The sequence below is a fragment of the Trypanosoma theileri genome (assembly GCF_002087225.1).
Source record: "Trypanosoma theileri isolate Edinburgh chromosome Unknown TM35_Tth_15_V1, whole genome shotgun sequence".
In the NCBI taxonomy this organism is placed as follows: domain Eukaryota; phylum Euglenozoa; class Kinetoplastea; order Trypanosomatida; family Trypanosomatidae; genus Trypanosoma; species Trypanosoma theileri.
This window is the reverse complement of record NW_021639857.1, coordinates 123,038-139,805: the sequence shown is the minus strand read 5'-3', so window position 1 is coordinate 139,805 and position 16,768 is coordinate 123,038. Positions and strand designations below refer to the sequence as shown.

Here is a 16,768-nt window from a genome sequence, read left to right as displayed (position 1 = left end):
TTTACACATTTGTAAAGGCACCAAATATCACTGCTGGCCCACTGTTTAGTGAAACTCATTAAAGAAAGTGCTGGTGGGGCGTACAAATACTTTAGCAACAGGAAACTCTCATGAACCCTGTTAAGACATTCCTCACATACACTGTAATCAAATAGAAAGTATATATATATTTCTCTCCCTCTGTGCGTGTGTGTGTGTGTATGTGTGAAGAAGAAGAAGAGAAATAGACGACTTCCTTTTTTTTCTCTCTGTTTAATACCTCAGTGTGTATGTGTATTTTGGTTATATAAATATAAATAAATATAAGGAAAACAGCTGACAGAGACGAAGGAGAAACGCTATTATTCGCAGTATTAGTACAAGGAGATTATTGACAAGATAATTAGTATACTCATCACAGTCTCTTCTCCATATCTCTCCATCTATTTTCTCTCTTTCTTTCATTATATATCTCTCTCTCTCTCCTCTCTCCTCTTTCTTTCTCTTTCTCTCTTTCTAAAATTCCCTTCATTCCTTCTTCCTTTCATCTCTCATTCCTGATCCAAGCACAATAATAACAATAACAATAATAATAATAATAAAAAACCAAGAAAGAAAGAAAGAAAGAAAGAAAGAAAAAAGAAAAACAAACAAACAAAAGACGACTACATTACACACCCTTTATTATCTTTCCTTCTTTCTTTCTCCCTTACACACACACACACAGAGAGAGAGAGAGAGAGAGACCATTGGAGATAACTATAGTTTCTTTGGGGGCATCAGAAGATGAAAAGTTGAGTTCTGTCGAGGAGATAAATATAAATATATAAAAGAAAAGAAAATCAGCTATTCGGCTAAGTACCACCGTGCGACAGTTAAAAAAAAAGAAAAACACAAAGAAAAAAAAAGAGGGCGTGTAAAAAAAAAAAAAAAAAAAGAGATAAAAAAAAAGGGTAAAGTGATCCAGTAAACGGCTAACAAGGAACACAATGTGAAAGAAAAAAAAACAAAACGAAAAAAAAAGGCCTGGTTGTATGGGTGTATACTCAGCGTATATATATATATGTATGTAGGTGGTAACACTCATACATATATGTATATACAGAGAAGCAGAGAGAAAAGAAGAGAGAAGAAAAAAAAAGAAAAATAAAAAAAAAATGAGGGAGCGAAATGAAAAAAAAAGAAAAAGAGAATTCAGGTCTTCCTATCCTTTCTCTACCGCCTCCTTAAATGTTCTTCCATATCAACATAAAATAGTGATAATCACAATAATAAGTAAGAAAGAAAAAGAGAACGATGGAAAAACAAAAAACAAAAAAAAAAACACGAATACTATTTCTTTAGAGAGAATAAAAGAAAAACCACCTTATAAGGAAAATAATAATTATAAAAAAAAAAGTGACTTCCCTTTCTCACAAGTATCGTCTTTTATTTTAAATTTTTTCCTTTTTTCATTTTGCCCTTCAGCCTAGTATTCTCCTCTTCGCTGCTGCTGTTTCTTCCTTCTTCTTCCTCTTCTATCTACTATTGGGTGGTTCACCCACCACTGTGGATGATGATAGTCTCATCAGTGTAGTAAATTGCAACTCTGTGTTCATCCCATGATCTGGTCTTCCTTCTAATTGCGCATCAGCAGAGTTTCACAAAAAAGCCATAAATATATATATAAACACAAGAAAACATAAGAGAACGCACAGAGGGGGAAACATAAAAAAAAAATTTTTTTTTTTTAAATCAAGGAAGCACCCAAAAGTGAGTCATGAGATACATCGACAAAAGAAAAAAAAAAAAGCACTTCCTCTTCCTCCTTCTTATTTAAAAATGCATTCCTGTTTCCTAATTACCTTTTTGCGTTTTCTGTTTTCACATTTAATCTTTCTCTCTCTTTCTCTCTCTCTGCAACACTCACTCATTCATCCTTTCCCCCTTCTTCTCTTTCTTTTTCTTTCTCAATCTCCTATTCTTTTCCACATCTTTTTCCTTTTCTCTTCTTTCTTTTTCTTCCTCATACATACACACTCCTATATATATATATATATATATATCTGTTTTTTTGTGTAGGTACTGCCTGCCTTTCCTTTTTACAGTGGACGACCACGGCCTGGTGCGAACGGCGGGACATCACCAGGTCCCTTTGGCCGTGCAATTCCCAGTCGCACGGCATTATTGCGAATCTCCCGCCAGTGACTGATGCCCTTAAATCCCATAGGCCGCAGTGAAGCGGGAGTTGGCTGTGTAAAGTTCACAGTACTTAAGGACGATTGCTGAGCAGCACCAGGTCGCAGTGCGGGTGATGGACGTCCACTGCCAGGCAAAATACGTCGAACAGTCACACTATGCTCACCGAGTTCAAAGGAGAGATCATAGGAGTGACAGAGTTGCTTTAACGCCTTTAGTTCATCCTTAGAAATATCCACAAGTTGGTATATAAATCCCTCATGTTCCGTACTTACACGAAGATTCCTTACCAATTGCTGCAGTATTGCAATACGTTCTCGCTCTGTAGATGCTTTTTCTTTCTTTTTAAATTCTACTTTCAGTGGACGTGATCCAATGATGAATCGTTCTAGGCGCAGTTTACTCTCCTCTGCAATCTCACGATTATGATACTTCACAAAGACAACATTCTTAAACACTCCACGTTCTCCACGGTGGAGACGAATATAGGATGGTTTCTGTGGAATTACTTTTTCAAGTTCCTCAATAATACGTTCTGTCTTTGCAAGACTTGGTAATCCTTTTAACACGAGTGAGGTATTGAGTACAGAGCGATTACGAGACACAATAGCTACTGTTGCCTGAGGCCACTTCTTTAATAACATCTCTGCCACCTTCTCCGCCTCATTGCTTTCTGCAAATAAGATGGAGATGAGATGACCTTTTAGAAGAATCTCAGATGGAACAGACGGTGGGAGAGATAAATCCGGCAGTGAGGCACCAGGCGACTCATAATCATCACCCGCCGTCATACCCGCAGACACCATAGGCGTGCGAAATGGTGAGGGTTCCACGGTATTTGGTTTTAACTTTTTTCGCCCCTGTGCCGCACTGGCGCCTGTTGGCGTTTCTGCCGTAGAAGTGGCGTTGGAAGTTGTGGTTTGTTGCTGTTGTTGTTGTTGCTGTGGTGGTGGTGGAGTGGCGGTGGATGTGTTCGCGGCCGCCACACTGCCGTTGTCGGCGTTGCCGGTCTCCGCAGCGGCGCCGGCACTCCCGCCGTTGCGTCGTGGGAAGAGTGTGTGCGGGGAGCCAATATCATACGCGCGGAGTGGAGTGGTGGAGAGAAGAAGTAACTCCGACTTGAGGGTCGCGAAGCTCACCCCCGGCGGCAGGACGCAGTTGACGAAGTAATCATCCGCATCCTGCTGTCGCTGGGCGGCGCTCGTCTTTGCCCGTCCGCGTCCCCGGCGGGAGCGGTGGGACTTCCCCGGCGGGTTGTTGTTGTCCCTCTCGCACTGCGCGGCCGGCAGTGTGGCTGGACTGGGGAGTGTTGGGAGGGCGGCCGCCGTGGCCGCAGCGGCGGGGGTCACCTGCGGGGATTCCCGCCAGGAAGAGACGGCAAACATCTCCTTTTGTTTTGCCAATGGAATGAACTCTGGTAGGAACGACATGGGTTCGTTTGGCATACAATTAGAGGGAGTTTATTTATTTTTTTTTTTTTTGTATTTGTTTTTTTTTTGTTTTGTTTTTAATAATATAAATAAATATATATTCTTTTTTTTTTTCTTATTGGGAGGGTTTTTTTTTTCTTTTTTAATATATATATATATATATATATATTGCTTTTTTCTTTCTTCTTTTAAGACTTTTTTCTGTTCTTCTGTTCTCTCTGTGTTCCGATACGTCGCAGTACTCCTCAATGAATAGACGCACTCGTTACGATGGAATTGTTAAGCCCAAGCCAACAACGACAAGAATAACACAACAGTAAGTGCAAAAGAGTAAAAAGAAAAGATTATATGAAAAGAAGCAAAAAAAAAAAAAAAAAAAAAAAAAAAACGCACACCCTGAAATCGCGTGTGTGTGTGTTTTATTTCCCCCTTTTAGTTATATAATTTGTTTCTTTGTCTCTTTTTTTTTTTTTTATCCTTCTGGTGGTTCTTTCCCCTTTTTTGTTCTCTCTTTTTTTTTTAATTTTGTTTTTCTGTTTTTGTTTTTTGTTTTGTTCTTAAGTTTTTTTTTTTTTGGCTCAGCTGCCCCTTCCTTTTTTTTTTCTTCTTTCCTTCTATTTAATTTCTTTTCTTGTTGTGGTTGTAATGCTCTTTTTGCAAGAAATTAGGAGCTAGATACAGGCACTGGTCTCTTCTGTGTACCTCCTCTCTTTGATAGACTATATATATATATATATATATATATATATATATGGTATTGTTTATATAATGGGTGGCTGACACAATAGGGGACAGATTACAAGGATTGTTGCTGAAAAATAAACACAGTCAAACAATCCAAGTTGCTGTTAATGATTTGCTGCGGCTTCTTATTACTGATGAATAAGTGAGTCCAGAAGTACCACACACAAATACACAGTCACGTTGACGTTTATCCTTTATATATATATATCCGTCAAAAGGAACTGAAAAAAAAAAGATGATAGAAAAAGAGAGAGAGAGAGAAAGAGAATAATATTAATCACAACAATAATAATACCGGCAGTAGAAGTACTTACCTAATATACGCAGATGAAGCGGAATGTTGTGTTGAGTCAATATATATATCTATATATATATATGGACGTTTCTCTTCTCTTCTCTTTTTTCTTCTCTTTTCTTTTCTTCTGTCTGTGTGTCCTGTGCACTGTGGGGCAGAAACGCCTGTCCACTGCTAGATGTGACCAGCAAGAATGTCCTGTCAAGAGTCCAGAAAAAAACTTGAACTAAACACACAAATAAGAAAAGAAGAAGAACAGAAGGAAATTATAGTTGATATGAATATATATAATATCATTTATCAATTCCATGTAGAATAGTATTCTCTACCATCATAGGGAATATATATATATATAAGGAAAGAAATATATAAAAATACTCTCTCTCTTTTTAACGTTTCTACACAGTTTTTTTTTTTTTTTTTTTTTGCATCTCTGTGTTAGTTTGAAGTTATTTACACAGCTATACAAGAACAGTGTATATAATTTTTTTTTTTCATTCTTTTTTTTTTCTCTCTCTTTTTTCTTTTCACTTAGATTCTTCTCGATTCTCTCCAGCATAATCAATTAATAGATAATAACAACATATTTATATAAATATATATATAAATGTGTAAAAATGGTGTGAAAGCCATTCAATTGTTTCTTTCTTTCTTTTTTCTTCCTTTCTTCCTCCGTATTATTTATCTTTTATCTTTACACAAAAGTACATACACGAATAGATAATAATATTCCCCACACCTATTTCCACTCCATTCATCTACGCATTCAATCTTCTTCTTTTTTTATTTTTTCCCTTTTTCTTCTCAGCTCTACCATTATTTTATTAATTATTATTATTATTATTATTTTTACTTTGTTCCTCCCCATTCTCCTCTCTCTCTCTTATTATTACGGTTGTTGTTAATATCTCACGATTTTAACTCTCCATGGGCTTTCAACAAGTCATAATAACAACAAGAAGAAAAAGAAAAGAAGAATGGACTATCATCATACAAACAAAATGTAGAAGACGACAAAAGAAGAGAAAAAAAACAAAAGAAAAGCAAAAAAAAAGGGAAATAAATAAATAAGAGAAGGAAGAAGGAAAAAGAAGAAGAAAAAAAAGAAGAAAGAACAAAGAAGAAAAAAAAAAACAGTATTACACTCTTCCTATTCTTTACGGTTTACCCACCACCTTCTCATTATTACCTTCTTTTTTTCTCCTTTCATCCCATAAACATCGAGCGACCAACCAACCAACCACACATCCACACACACCTCTCTCTCTCTTTCTCTCTCTCTCTCTCTCTCTTTCCACTCACAGAAAAAAAAGAAAGAAAGAACAAAGAAAAAGAGAAAGAAAGAAAAAAAAAAAAAAACAGTTTAACTCAGTGAGTGGATCTCTAAATTCTGCTCAGTGGCCATATTCTCCGCCAGCAGGAACTGTCGAATCTCCTCACTCCAATTTCCCTGCAGCTGAATGACAATTCCCGCCTCTGGGGTCTCAATCACAGTCCCATTGCAACCCCAACGCCGCTGGAACTCACGATTGATGCGGCGGAAATTTAATGCCTGATTGAGTCCCTGCACAGATGTGACGAACTTCTTGCCTTTACGCTGCTGCACACGAATGTGAACCTTGTGGGCGCCGAGGGCATCCTGCACACTGCGCTGCTGCTGGTCCGTCACAACTGCAAGATCGGCGTTCATCATTAGTAAACGTCAATATTTATATTTATATAAATATATACAACTGTGCGTGTATGTGCGTGTGAATACACTCTATTATATATATATAAATAAAGATAGAGGGAGAGAGGAAGAAATAATATTGATAGAGATAGATAGAGAGATAAGGGGTAGCAGTGATAGACAAGTATAATAAGAGTAAAGAGAAAAAAATATACAGAAGTACTATGTGAAGGAAGATGCAATAAAATAAAAAAAAATAATAAAAAAGAAAGAAACATATATATAACAACCAGAAAATAAGCAAATACACAAGGATACAAAAAAAAAAAAAATACTTGAAATTCCCCTTAACGCTTATTTTTTTTTTTGTTTTACTTTTACTGTCTTTACCGAAAGATTCCCACCCCCCACCCTATTCCGCATCCATATTACTACTCATCAGTAGTGGGACAATAAGGCATAAAGAGTACACAACAGAGAGCAGCTGTTAACACTTGATGTCGTCTCCATTGGTCTATACCATCTTCACTACAATCATTCCTAATATGATCTCCACAAGCATAAGAAGAGATAGAAGAGTAATTATTATTATTATTATGATTAAAGTAATTATACCGTGCAATACCAAGAGAATTACGTAATTCTAATAAACGTGATGTTTTAGGACGTTTCTCTAATGGCTGTAAAAGTGCCATAGAAGCCTCCTGCAATACTAATAACTCCTCCCATGCTGTTGGGTATAATAAATCCACAAATAACACATCATTCACTAAAGATCCATCTAGATCATACATGTGCAATCGTATAAACGGTAATTTATTATTATTATTATTATTATTATTATTATTATTATTATTATTATTATTCCCATTATCTCCCACATCACATACGGAGAGGATATCAAGCAAACATTGCAGATAATAAAAACCCAGTGGGTACTGTTCACATGATGATGATGATGAGGATGATGATGAGAGAAGTTCACGCAATTCACGTGAGGCCACACACGCAGAGTTTCTTCCTATACATAAGAGAAGAGGCACTACTGCTATTATACCGGTATTTTGTGAACTTTCTATTAAATGATATAATCGTGCCCGCAGACTATTTTCCATACTAAGAACAAATAACAATTCCGTCCCACGACCACAGTGCATCCAGAGTTGAATCATCACAAACAATAAATATCCCTCTACTTCTCTATCAGAATAAAGTAAAATTTCTAAAATGGGTTTCATAGAAATAGAATGAATGAGTTCAGTCTTACAAGACAATAACTGCCGCAGGAGAAATAATGGAGATAATTTATGCTGATCTGAGAAGACCAGAGAAGGTAGTCTCTCCTCTTTCCCAGCAGTGGCAATCCACGTAGATGGAAAGAATGAATGTAGTAACGATAAAGAATATGTGTGAATGATAATTTTCAACAGTGAACGGATAAGAAGTGTAATAGAGGCATGTATATCTTCTTTATATTGACTTAACATCATAGGTAGAGACAATAACATTAATGAAGTGAGTATATGTATTTGATGAAGAGATAAATTAGGTGATGTGAGTGCCGTAATGAGGTTTAACCACGCCTCTTCACTCATCCACCTAATTATCTTCATCTCTGAATATCCTTCTGTCAAGTTTAATAATAATTTTCTCTTTAATATCTCTTCTTCTTCTTCTTCTTCCTCTTGTTGTTGTTGTTGAACTAATATATATTCCAAGATGTATACTCCACATCTCTGTACTTGTGAATGATGTAAACAACAGAGTCCTGTAAGTTTAACGATATAGTTTCCTAATAAAAGTTCGTGAGTCACATACTGATGTTCTACTAATAATGTAAGTAGTTCAACAGCTGTACATTCATTAGGCGTCAAGGCCTCTTCTTCTTTTTCTTTTTCTTCTTTTTTCTCTTTTGGAAACTTTGGGATGTATTTCATTAGTAATTCCACAAGATGTAAAGATTGAGTTGCAGTTTTTAAATATTGTATAAACTCCACACTTCTACTCGTACTGTGAAATGCATCGGAAAATAAACGTAAAAGAAGTTGTAAGCATTCAAACTGTATATCTGGTATAGATAATAATATCCCATGATAATGATTATTATTACCTTCTCTTTCATGAGAGTTCATTAAAAGAATACGCCGCAAGAGATCAAAAAATATATTAGTCTTCTCATCCAAGAGAAGTAAAACCCGTTCAAATTCAATACGATTCGTGACTGGAGACGTGAGAAGCTGAGCGGCAATATCTAACATACGATGAAGCTGAGCTATTAATCTCACTATACGTAATTTCCCTTCTTGTTCTTCTTCTTCCTTTTGTTTTTGTTTTTGCTTTTGCTGCCATAGAGTGGATAATATGTTGGGAAGTGTACAGACTATTTGATGGAAACATTCTCTTTCCTCTTCACTTGGTAGACTTGTCATGATGGCTATTCTATTATTATTTTTCTTTTTATTATTATTATTATTTAAACGGAATAAATACAGTCAGTCTCTTACTATTATTGTAAGAGAACCCAAAATAAAGAAAAAAAAAGAGAAGAAATACAGGATTACCAAGTGTAGAAACAACAAAAAAAATGAATAATAAAGAAGAAGAAGAAGAAAAAAAAGGTTACGACCCATCATTTTCTTTTTCTCTTCCATCACTTCTTCAAAACCATCACAACAATAACAAAAATAATAATAAACAAACATCGAATCGTATATAGTTCATATCATTTCGTTTGAAATAACCGTGGTAAACACTTGGAGAAAGATATCACGACTGGTACCCCAAACTGCTCCAGTACACTCCTGCTGCTTGTGTACATCACACGCTGCTTCACTTCCCCCCCATCTTCTTCTCCATTCATTCCTGTTGTTGTTGTTGTTGTTATTGTTGTTATTCCTGTTCCCCCTCGTGTACGGTGTGGTCGTCTTCGTCTCGTCATGGTGGCTCCCACATTATATTGTGCGGCCCCGCCACCGGTTGTTAAGTTCATTTCTTCTCGTTCTCCCGTCACTGCGGAGGCGGCGGCGGCCCGAACTTCACGGGCCCGTTTGTGTGCCGCCCGCAGTCGTTCCTCCAGTGGAATAGTGGGCGGCGGTCGTAATCGCAAAGTGGGGGGTTTGGCGGTATTTGCCGTTCCTCCGCGTTGTGTGCCTCCCATGCGGCGTAATGCCTGTTGACGTTCTTTTTTCCGCTCCTGTCGTTCGCGTTGTTGGAGCATTGCCTCTGTTTCCACTTCTTCACCGTCCAAGACTCCTTCTACTTCTTCATCGGAGAAGTCGCTGTCGATTTCATCCATCGCCTCTTCACCACTGGCACTGAAGGTACTGTCGGTGGTGGCATCGCTGAGATCATTTAATAAGTGTTCCTCATCGGAGTTTAGACCTTTTTCGAGAAGTTCCTGCAGTAAATTGCCGCGATTGGCCCGTCGAGGTCGGCGGGATTCCTCCACATCCCAACGTCTATCATTATCGTCATCACCACTACTGCTGCGGCTGCTCATAACATACAGGGCTTTTCTTCTCTTCTCCTCTTCTCTTCGTGTACTACAGGCATCCAGCATCGATACAAACAAAAAAAAGAAAAAAAGAAAGAAAGAGAGAAAAATAGGTAAATATAGATGTAGAGATGAAGAAAGAAAAAAAAATAAAACAAATAAAAGAAAGTGAATTAGGTTCTTTTTTTTTTGTTTGTTACACGTGAAGGAATCCTTTGTGTGGAAGAAAAAAGAAAAACAAGTCAAGATTGGAAATGGTAAGAAAGAAGAAAAAGAAGAAGAAGAAGAAAAAAATACAATGATCATACATATATATATATAAATATTATATGTATGCACATAGATAGTTCTCCCTTCATTGTTTGGAGTTTTGCAGTTTTAGTACTACCTGCATATATGTTGTGCTCGCGTTGTCCTTATTTTTCTTCTTTAAAGAAAATTAAAATCATAATAATAGCAGCAGAAAAAACAATACACGGCAAATCCTGAAAACAAAAAAAGAAGAGAGAAAAGTTCTCATCAAACGTAAATGGTTTTTCTGTTCCCAGAAGAACAACAAACAAAAACAACGGTCAAAGAAGAAACAAGAAGGAAGCACAAAGAAAAAAAAAAGCGTCTCGAACAAGAAAAATACCAAACAAACAGAAACAAAAAGAAGAATAATGATGCCATCCTTCTACTCCTTGGGTACAGAATACCAAAAGCCGCTGCTTTTTTATTTGCTTTAATTTTTTTCTTTTTTTTTCTATCTTTTCTTTCTTTATTTCCTCTTTAAATTTTTTTTTCTTTTCTTTTCTTTTCTTTTAATTTCAATCTACCTTCTCCATCAGTTTTCTCTTTTTTTTTGATTTGATTGGCTCTTCTCTAATTGGAACCCTTCTTCGTCACAATTTGTTTTTTTTTTCGCTTTTCGGGCCGTGCCACATATTCCCTTATGCATGTTTGTTTGTGTGAAGCGAGAGGAAAAATGGTACAGTAGAATACAAACCATGAACGTCTAGCTAAAAGAGTCCATGGATAACAAATTCAGATGATCATCACTGAGATGTATAGTTTCTTCTTTATATTCCCGCACTTCACCGAAGCATCCACTCTCTCACACTCTCTCGCACACAGATAGAGATACATTATATATATTATATATATAATATATATACATATATATTATGGGCGCGCGCTGTGTTTTTTTTTTTCTTTTTTTTTCTTTTCTTAACGCTCCATGGATCCCAAAATCTGGGCGATGCGTACAAAGATATTCACCACGTTGAGGAACATCTGCAGTGCGTCCTGCACGTGATCACCGGCGCCACACCTAGCACGTTCAATCATCGCCTGCGTGTCTACCGACACGAAGAGCGAGAAGAGGGCTAGACCTCCATAGAGAATAAGGGAGTGTGCGAATGCGGTTGGGTAAAAGATATTCAGTACCGAAATAGCGACCATCCCAATAAGCATTCCAAACAATGGCCCCTGCAATGCGAGTAAGGAGGCCCGTGGGGCGAGTAATGCCGCTGCGCTGAATCCGCAAAAGACGGCGCCTGTGAGTACGAGGGCGGTGCCGAGCACTCCCTTTGCGAGTGTGATGGCGACCAGCGGGGCGAGGGCCATGCCCTCCAGCAGCGTGAAGGCGAAGTAGAGGCCGAGCCGCAGCGACGGGTTGGCGGGCGGGGCGAAGGAGAGCCACAGCAGCGGCACAAACCCGCCCACCATCGGCAGCCAAAAAGGCATCGACTGCCCAAGCGGCGTGGCAAACATCAGCAGCGAGCCAACACCCGCCACCCCGCAGCCAGCCGCAAGGAGGCCGTACACGCGAGAGAGATGCTGCCGGACATAAGGTGTGAGACTCTCCGCCGTGCTGTTGCCAGAACTGCTGGAGCCGCCAAAGTTCATCGGGGAGTTCTGCGGGCGAATGGAACCCACACCTCGCATATATCGGGTTGAACAGAGGCTGAGATGGCGCTTGGACAAGTGAAGGGCGGAAGTGGCGCTGGTCGTTCTCATGATAGCAGAGGAACTACGTGGAGATGATAACGGCGGCGCCGTACACACAGGCGATGGGGACTGTAAATGCAGGAAACAACGGCCGGCCGCAAGGGCAGAGGCCACAGGTAATGTGGGAACTGTGCGGGAAACAGCAGAAATGTGGAAACGACGTAACATTTTTTTTTTTTTTTGCGTTTCTTCTCTTTCTTTTTTTCTTTTTTGTTTTTAAAAAACTACTCTTTATACGTTTTCACCTCTCTTTTTTCTGTTTTTTCTTTTTCTTTTCTTTTTTCCTTTCTTTTTTTATATTGCTTTCGATTGCGTTCTTCGTACCGTCTTCAAACTAATGCAAGAAGAAAAAAAATATACACCTGAACTGCCTATACAGAAAGAAAGGATTAGAAAACAAAAAAAAAAACAAGTGTGAAATCAATAAACCGAGAGGGAGAGAGAGAGAGAGAGAAAGAGAGAAATCACAACCCCAACAATAAAAAAGAAAGAAATTATAACTCCCATCATCATCATCAACAGCATCACAACGACATACCTTATTTTTTTTTTAAAAAAATATGCGTCGTATCCTCACAAGCTTATTATGAGACAGCTTTGTTTTCTGAGTTAGTAATTTAATCGATGTTCTTGTAATACTTCCAGGTGTTACTTGTAACACAGACACAGACACACAAATACGTGAGAAAAGCCACCAACTCCATGTTAGTACATACAACGTGGACATTGACATTCAAAATACCAATATATATATATATATATAGAGGTAATCACACACTTCAGAGAATCCTTGTGGGCATAGGTACATGTCACACACTGAATACAGTTACACCTCTCTGTTCGTATTCACCATAGAAACGTTATCGCTCTCACTAAAGAGCGCTAGAATCCACTTGTCAACCCATCATTTGACTCTCTTTATTTTTTGTTTTTTTAGTTTCTTCCTGCTTCTTCTTCTTAATTCTTCTCCTTTTGGTGTGATTTACTTTTTCCCACCAAATTTCTTTGTCTTTCCCTTACCTTTGTCTTTTCCACCACGACCTTTCCCTTTCTTATCATTACTCTTTTTGGCCTTCTTCGTAGCCATACCACCACCACCACCACCTGAACGTTTATCTACCGATTTTTGTGGCGTCTGTTTCTCCTTCTTCTTATTTTTTTTCATTTCTCGTTGAGCTTTAGCCGTCTGTCGCGCCACTGAACGGTCCTCTACTACATTATCCACCGACTTTTGTAACTTTTGCATTCTTTCCGCCCATTTCTTTGCAGAACTTCGCTTTTTATTACGTCGCTTTGCGAGTGCCTTTGCCAGACGTTTGGGATCATCCTTCACCTTCACACCTGCCGCCCGTCGCATGGCGGTATCGAGCAGTTCGGCATTTCGCTGTTCCAATCCCTCCACACTGCGCAACATGTTGGAGTGGGCCGCCGACTGCCGCTGGGCATGACGGAGAAGTGTGGCTATCTCACGTACACCACCACCACGACGGCCAAGTCGCTTCATGTCCTCAAACTCAAAGTTACCAAAAGAGAGATTAATGGGAATGTCGCCATTGCTGGATGTAGCAGTAGAAGGAGATGATGAAGTAGCAGAAGTAGTTCTGCCTCTATAAGGTCTACGTTCGCCACGCCCACGAAACCCCATATACGTTTTTCTTTCTCTCTATGTATATAGTGGTAGGTTTGAGTGTGTATCCTAATCTGAGTACTTTTCTTTGTAATGTGATGTGGCAAAAAGAAAATGTCGCAAAAATAGAAAAAAAAAAGAAAACAATAAATGAATCAGAAATGTAAAAAGAAAAAAAAACCTTCCATTAGTAAATTGGTTAAGACATACATATGAATAAATGACAAGAATGCTAGAAAGACAAGGAATAGAGCGAAGAAAAATATATATATATATATATTGGTACTGGTTGTTTATATAGTACACAATAAACTACGGACAATATACGTAGACGTTTCTTTTTCTGGTTAATCACATCCATTAAAATATTTTCGTTGTTGTTGTTGTAGTTGTTGTAGTTGTTGTAGTGGTTCCTCTCACTCTATCTGCAAGAGTACACATATTGAGCCTCGCCTACTACTCCCATTGGACCTGGGATACGTGTAAACAATACTGGTTTTACTTTATTTTCACTATCATTTCCTTCCTCAGGAAATCGTCTTAAAAGCTCTGCATACTCGTTCTCACGCAGGTGATGAACTACAACGGATTGAGCAGTGATGGGGGCTTTATTTGCTCCCACATGCACATCATGGAAACGACATTTTTTTTCAGGTACAAATATAATTCCTGGATGTTTTGTCTCATAGAGAACTCGTCCGATCATAATATCTTCATGATCTGCATTTAAAGATTTAAAATACGCTATAAGTGTGGCATTTTTAGTTTTTCCTTCCCCTAAACTTTCTTCATCTACAGGTGTAGATAATATACGTTGTAGTGGAGTATATTCAATAACATGTTGAACAACATCTCTTGACATGGTAATACACATCCCACCAGCAAAGTAAAAGACTTGTTGTTTATTCCCTTTACGTGGCCACCATGGCATGATACGACCCCAGTAAAGCCCATCTCGGGGTAATGTATTGAGATCTGCTAAATATTGTGGGACGCGCAGAAAGATATCATCATCTGCTTTGGCAATATATGCCGCATTGGGAGCCAATCGCAGGGCGAGTCGATACCACATAAAACTCTTCGCACTCGTCCCAACTTCCGCGGCGAGTCCCCAATGACCGCCGCCGCCGCTGTGTTTTCTTGTTTTCGCCGCGGCATCGCACTGCGGGAAGAGGAGGACATCCTGCCGACTGGCGGCCTCGGCGTGGGCGGCCATTGAATACACCCGACGGCCCCGCGCCAGCGCCGACTGCGGGGTGAGTGGCGTCAACGAGACCAGCGGCGGGGGGCGGGCGAGGGCGAAGAGAACGAGCAGCGGCGCCTTAAATCCATTCGCGCGGGTGGCGACCTCACGATACCGCAGCCAAGAGGCCCGTTGAAGGGCACGCCGTCGCCGCTGCGGAGGGGCATCCATCGATGGAATGCCCAACACGACGAGATATTTATACTGTTGCCAAGTCTTACGTACATTTTTACGAATATGACGTAACGCTAATAATGTAGTGATATCATGAGTTCTATTGGTTGTAGTATTTGTTGTGTGGGATGCAAAACACGGCATCTCACCTTCTGTATTATCATCTTCTTCTTCTAATTGTTGTTCTTCAGATTTCACAGATCTATTTGTGGTCCCATCTGCTGTGAAGTAATAGGAGTAGCCATAGTATAAGAATACTACCACCAGCAGTGAAATACACAACAACCAAAGAAGCGGAGTGGATTTCCGCACCTTTCGTCCCATACGTCGACGCACCAATAATCCTCGTAGCATTCTTAAAATAGTAATATATATATATATATAAATAAGAATACCCCACGTTCACTTGTATACAAAGATAATAATAATAATAAAATGATAAGGAAGGAAGTGAAAGAAAGAAAAATCTTTAAAAAAGAAAAAAAAAAGAATAGATTCCATAAGAAATATATATATATATTATACCACTTCAGTAAACTGTATACGACGAGGATCTTTACCTTTATGTATACCACAAGAATAAAGCAAAAAAGCAAAACAAATAAATATATAAATATAATATGTGTGTGTGTGTGTGGAAAATCAACAAAAAAGAAGAATAACAACAACAATACAATATCAAGAATGAGTCATTCACTCTTTTCTATCTCCTCTTGTTTAGTGTGTCTTCTTGAATAATCACTTCTCACAGATAATTTACAATCCATCCAATGCCCCAAGACATTCCCCTAATTTATTGGCGAGTATTTCTGCCTGACGTTGTCTCACTGAGCGATGAAGTTTATGACCGTAGTGTTTCATCTTATCCATCCATACCATAAGATCCTCATGTTGTTGTTTTTGTTGTTGTTCCTTCTCGTTTAGCTGATTATTATTATTATTATTATTATTATTATTATTATTATTATTATTATTATTATTAACCATCTCAGGTTTTGTTTCTATTTTGATTGCAAGTGCTGCAACATATTCAGACTTACATGTAAGTGGATCTACAAGATAATATGGTGGAAGATCACATCCAATATACACAAGATCCTCCTTCTCCTCCTCTACAACTACAACTTCTTTTTCTTTTTCTTCCTTATTTTCTTCCTTCTTCTTTAGTAGAGGAGATGTTGTCTCTGTGGGAGTTTCTTTTAACATACTTCGGTATGGCCATACATGCTGCTCTATAGACTCTCGTAAGTGTTGAACAGCATCCTCCTCCTCATCTACACCGTAGAGAACCTCAAAAGGTGCCGTAAAAAAAGTATCATCCATACTGCTATTATTACTACTACTAGTACTGGTGTTACTTTTATCATTATTATTATTATCATTATCATTATCCTCTTTATCTTGTAATACCTCCAGACTATCTTGTTTCGTCTTTTTCTTCTCTATATCAGTCTCATCACTTGTAGAGGTTGCTGCTCGTAGTAGTAATGTATCCACTTGTGTTGTGAGATCATCCCTAGATGCATTGCCGTCTACAATATACCACATATACACAGGGGCTTTTTCTGCCGCCGCAGAGAGTTCACGGGTAATATCTTTTCCCTGATGTTCATCATACGCAATGAGAGATAATGAAGAAGATACCTCATGGGCTATGTTGTCTGCAGCACAACACTTTTCAAGTGCCTCAAGAAGTCGTTCTTGAATTGTTCTTGTTTTTTCTTCTTTTTCTACAGTTTTTTCTACTGCTGCTGCTGCTGTTGTAATGAGAATAACAATTCCAAAGGATTGGAGTTGCTCAATGTTTAAATCAGACTCCCGCAATACTGCAGTACGTGCCCCACCGTAAGAGTGTATATCTACACTAGCTTCAAAGTATTTATTCACTACACGTACTGTTTGAAGAGGTGTAGAGAAAGAGCTAGACTGCATAGAAGGAAT

The 16,768-nt window shown here is 38.6% G+C and overlaps 8 protein-coding genes across 8 annotated transcripts; all 8 read right to left on the bottom strand.

Annotated features, from left to right (window-relative positions):
- Positions 1-2,060: 2,060 nt before the first annotated feature.
- TM35_000151540 (uncharacterized protein) lies at positions 2,061-3,602 on the bottom strand (the record flags this gene model as incomplete). Its single annotated transcript, XM_029025806.1, has 1 exon — positions 2,061-3,602. The coding sequence occupies one exon, from the start codon at positions 3,600-3,602 to the stop codon at positions 2,061-2,063; it is 1,542 nt and encodes a 513-aa protein (XP_028882789.1).
- Positions 3,603-5,989: 2,387 nt separating this feature from the next.
- On the bottom strand, positions 5,990-6,319 carry TM35_000151530 (translation factor SUI1; the record flags this gene model as incomplete). The annotated part of the gene is made up of 1 exon (XM_029025805.1): positions 5,990-6,319. The coding sequence occupies one exon, from the start codon at positions 6,317-6,319 to the stop codon at positions 5,990-5,992; it is 330 nt and encodes a 109-aa protein (XP_028882788.1).
- Positions 6,320-6,729: 410 nt separating this feature from the next.
- Positions 6,730-8,727, bottom strand: TM35_000151520 (uncharacterized protein; the record flags this gene model as incomplete). The annotated part of the gene is made up of 1 exon (XM_029025804.1): positions 6,730-8,727. One exon carries the CDS (start codon positions 8,725-8,727, stop codon positions 6,730-6,732), a length of 1,998 nt encoding a protein of 665 aa, XP_028882787.1.
- Positions 8,728-9,020: 293 nt separating this feature from the next.
- Positions 9,021-9,857, bottom strand: TM35_000151510 (uncharacterized protein; the record flags this gene model as incomplete). The annotated part of the gene is made up of 1 exon (XM_029025803.1): positions 9,021-9,857. One exon carries the CDS (start codon positions 9,855-9,857, stop codon positions 9,021-9,023), a length of 837 nt encoding a protein of 278 aa, XP_028882786.1.
- Positions 9,858-11,000: 1,143 nt separating this feature from the next.
- Positions 11,001-11,951, bottom strand: TM35_000151500 (uncharacterized protein; the record flags this gene model as incomplete). The annotated part of the gene is made up of 1 exon (XM_029025802.1): positions 11,001-11,951. The coding sequence occupies one exon, from the start codon at positions 11,949-11,951 to the stop codon at positions 11,001-11,003; it is 951 nt and encodes a 316-aa protein (XP_028882785.1).
- An 814-nt stretch (positions 11,952-12,765) lies between these two features.
- Positions 12,766-13,428, bottom strand: TM35_000151490 (uncharacterized protein; the record flags this gene model as incomplete). Its single annotated transcript, XM_029025801.1, has 1 exon — positions 12,766-13,428. The coding sequence occupies one exon, from the start codon at positions 13,426-13,428 to the stop codon at positions 12,766-12,768; it is 663 nt and encodes a 220-aa protein (XP_028882784.1).
- Positions 13,429-13,831: 403 nt separating this feature from the next.
- TM35_000151480 (UDP-Gal or UDP-GlcNAc-dependent glycosyltransferase) lies at positions 13,832-15,181 on the bottom strand (the record flags this gene model as incomplete). The annotated part of the gene is made up of 1 exon (XM_029025800.1): positions 13,832-15,181. One exon carries the CDS (start codon positions 15,179-15,181, stop codon positions 13,832-13,834), a length of 1,350 nt encoding a protein of 449 aa, XP_028882783.1.
- Positions 15,182-15,583: 402 nt separating this feature from the next.
- On the bottom strand, positions 15,584-16,768 carry TM35_000151470 (uncharacterized protein; the record flags this gene model as incomplete). The annotated part of the gene is made up of 1 exon (XM_029025799.1): positions 15,584-16,768. A coding segment is annotated over one exon (1,185 nt), but the record flags the coding sequence as incomplete, so codon positions are not given.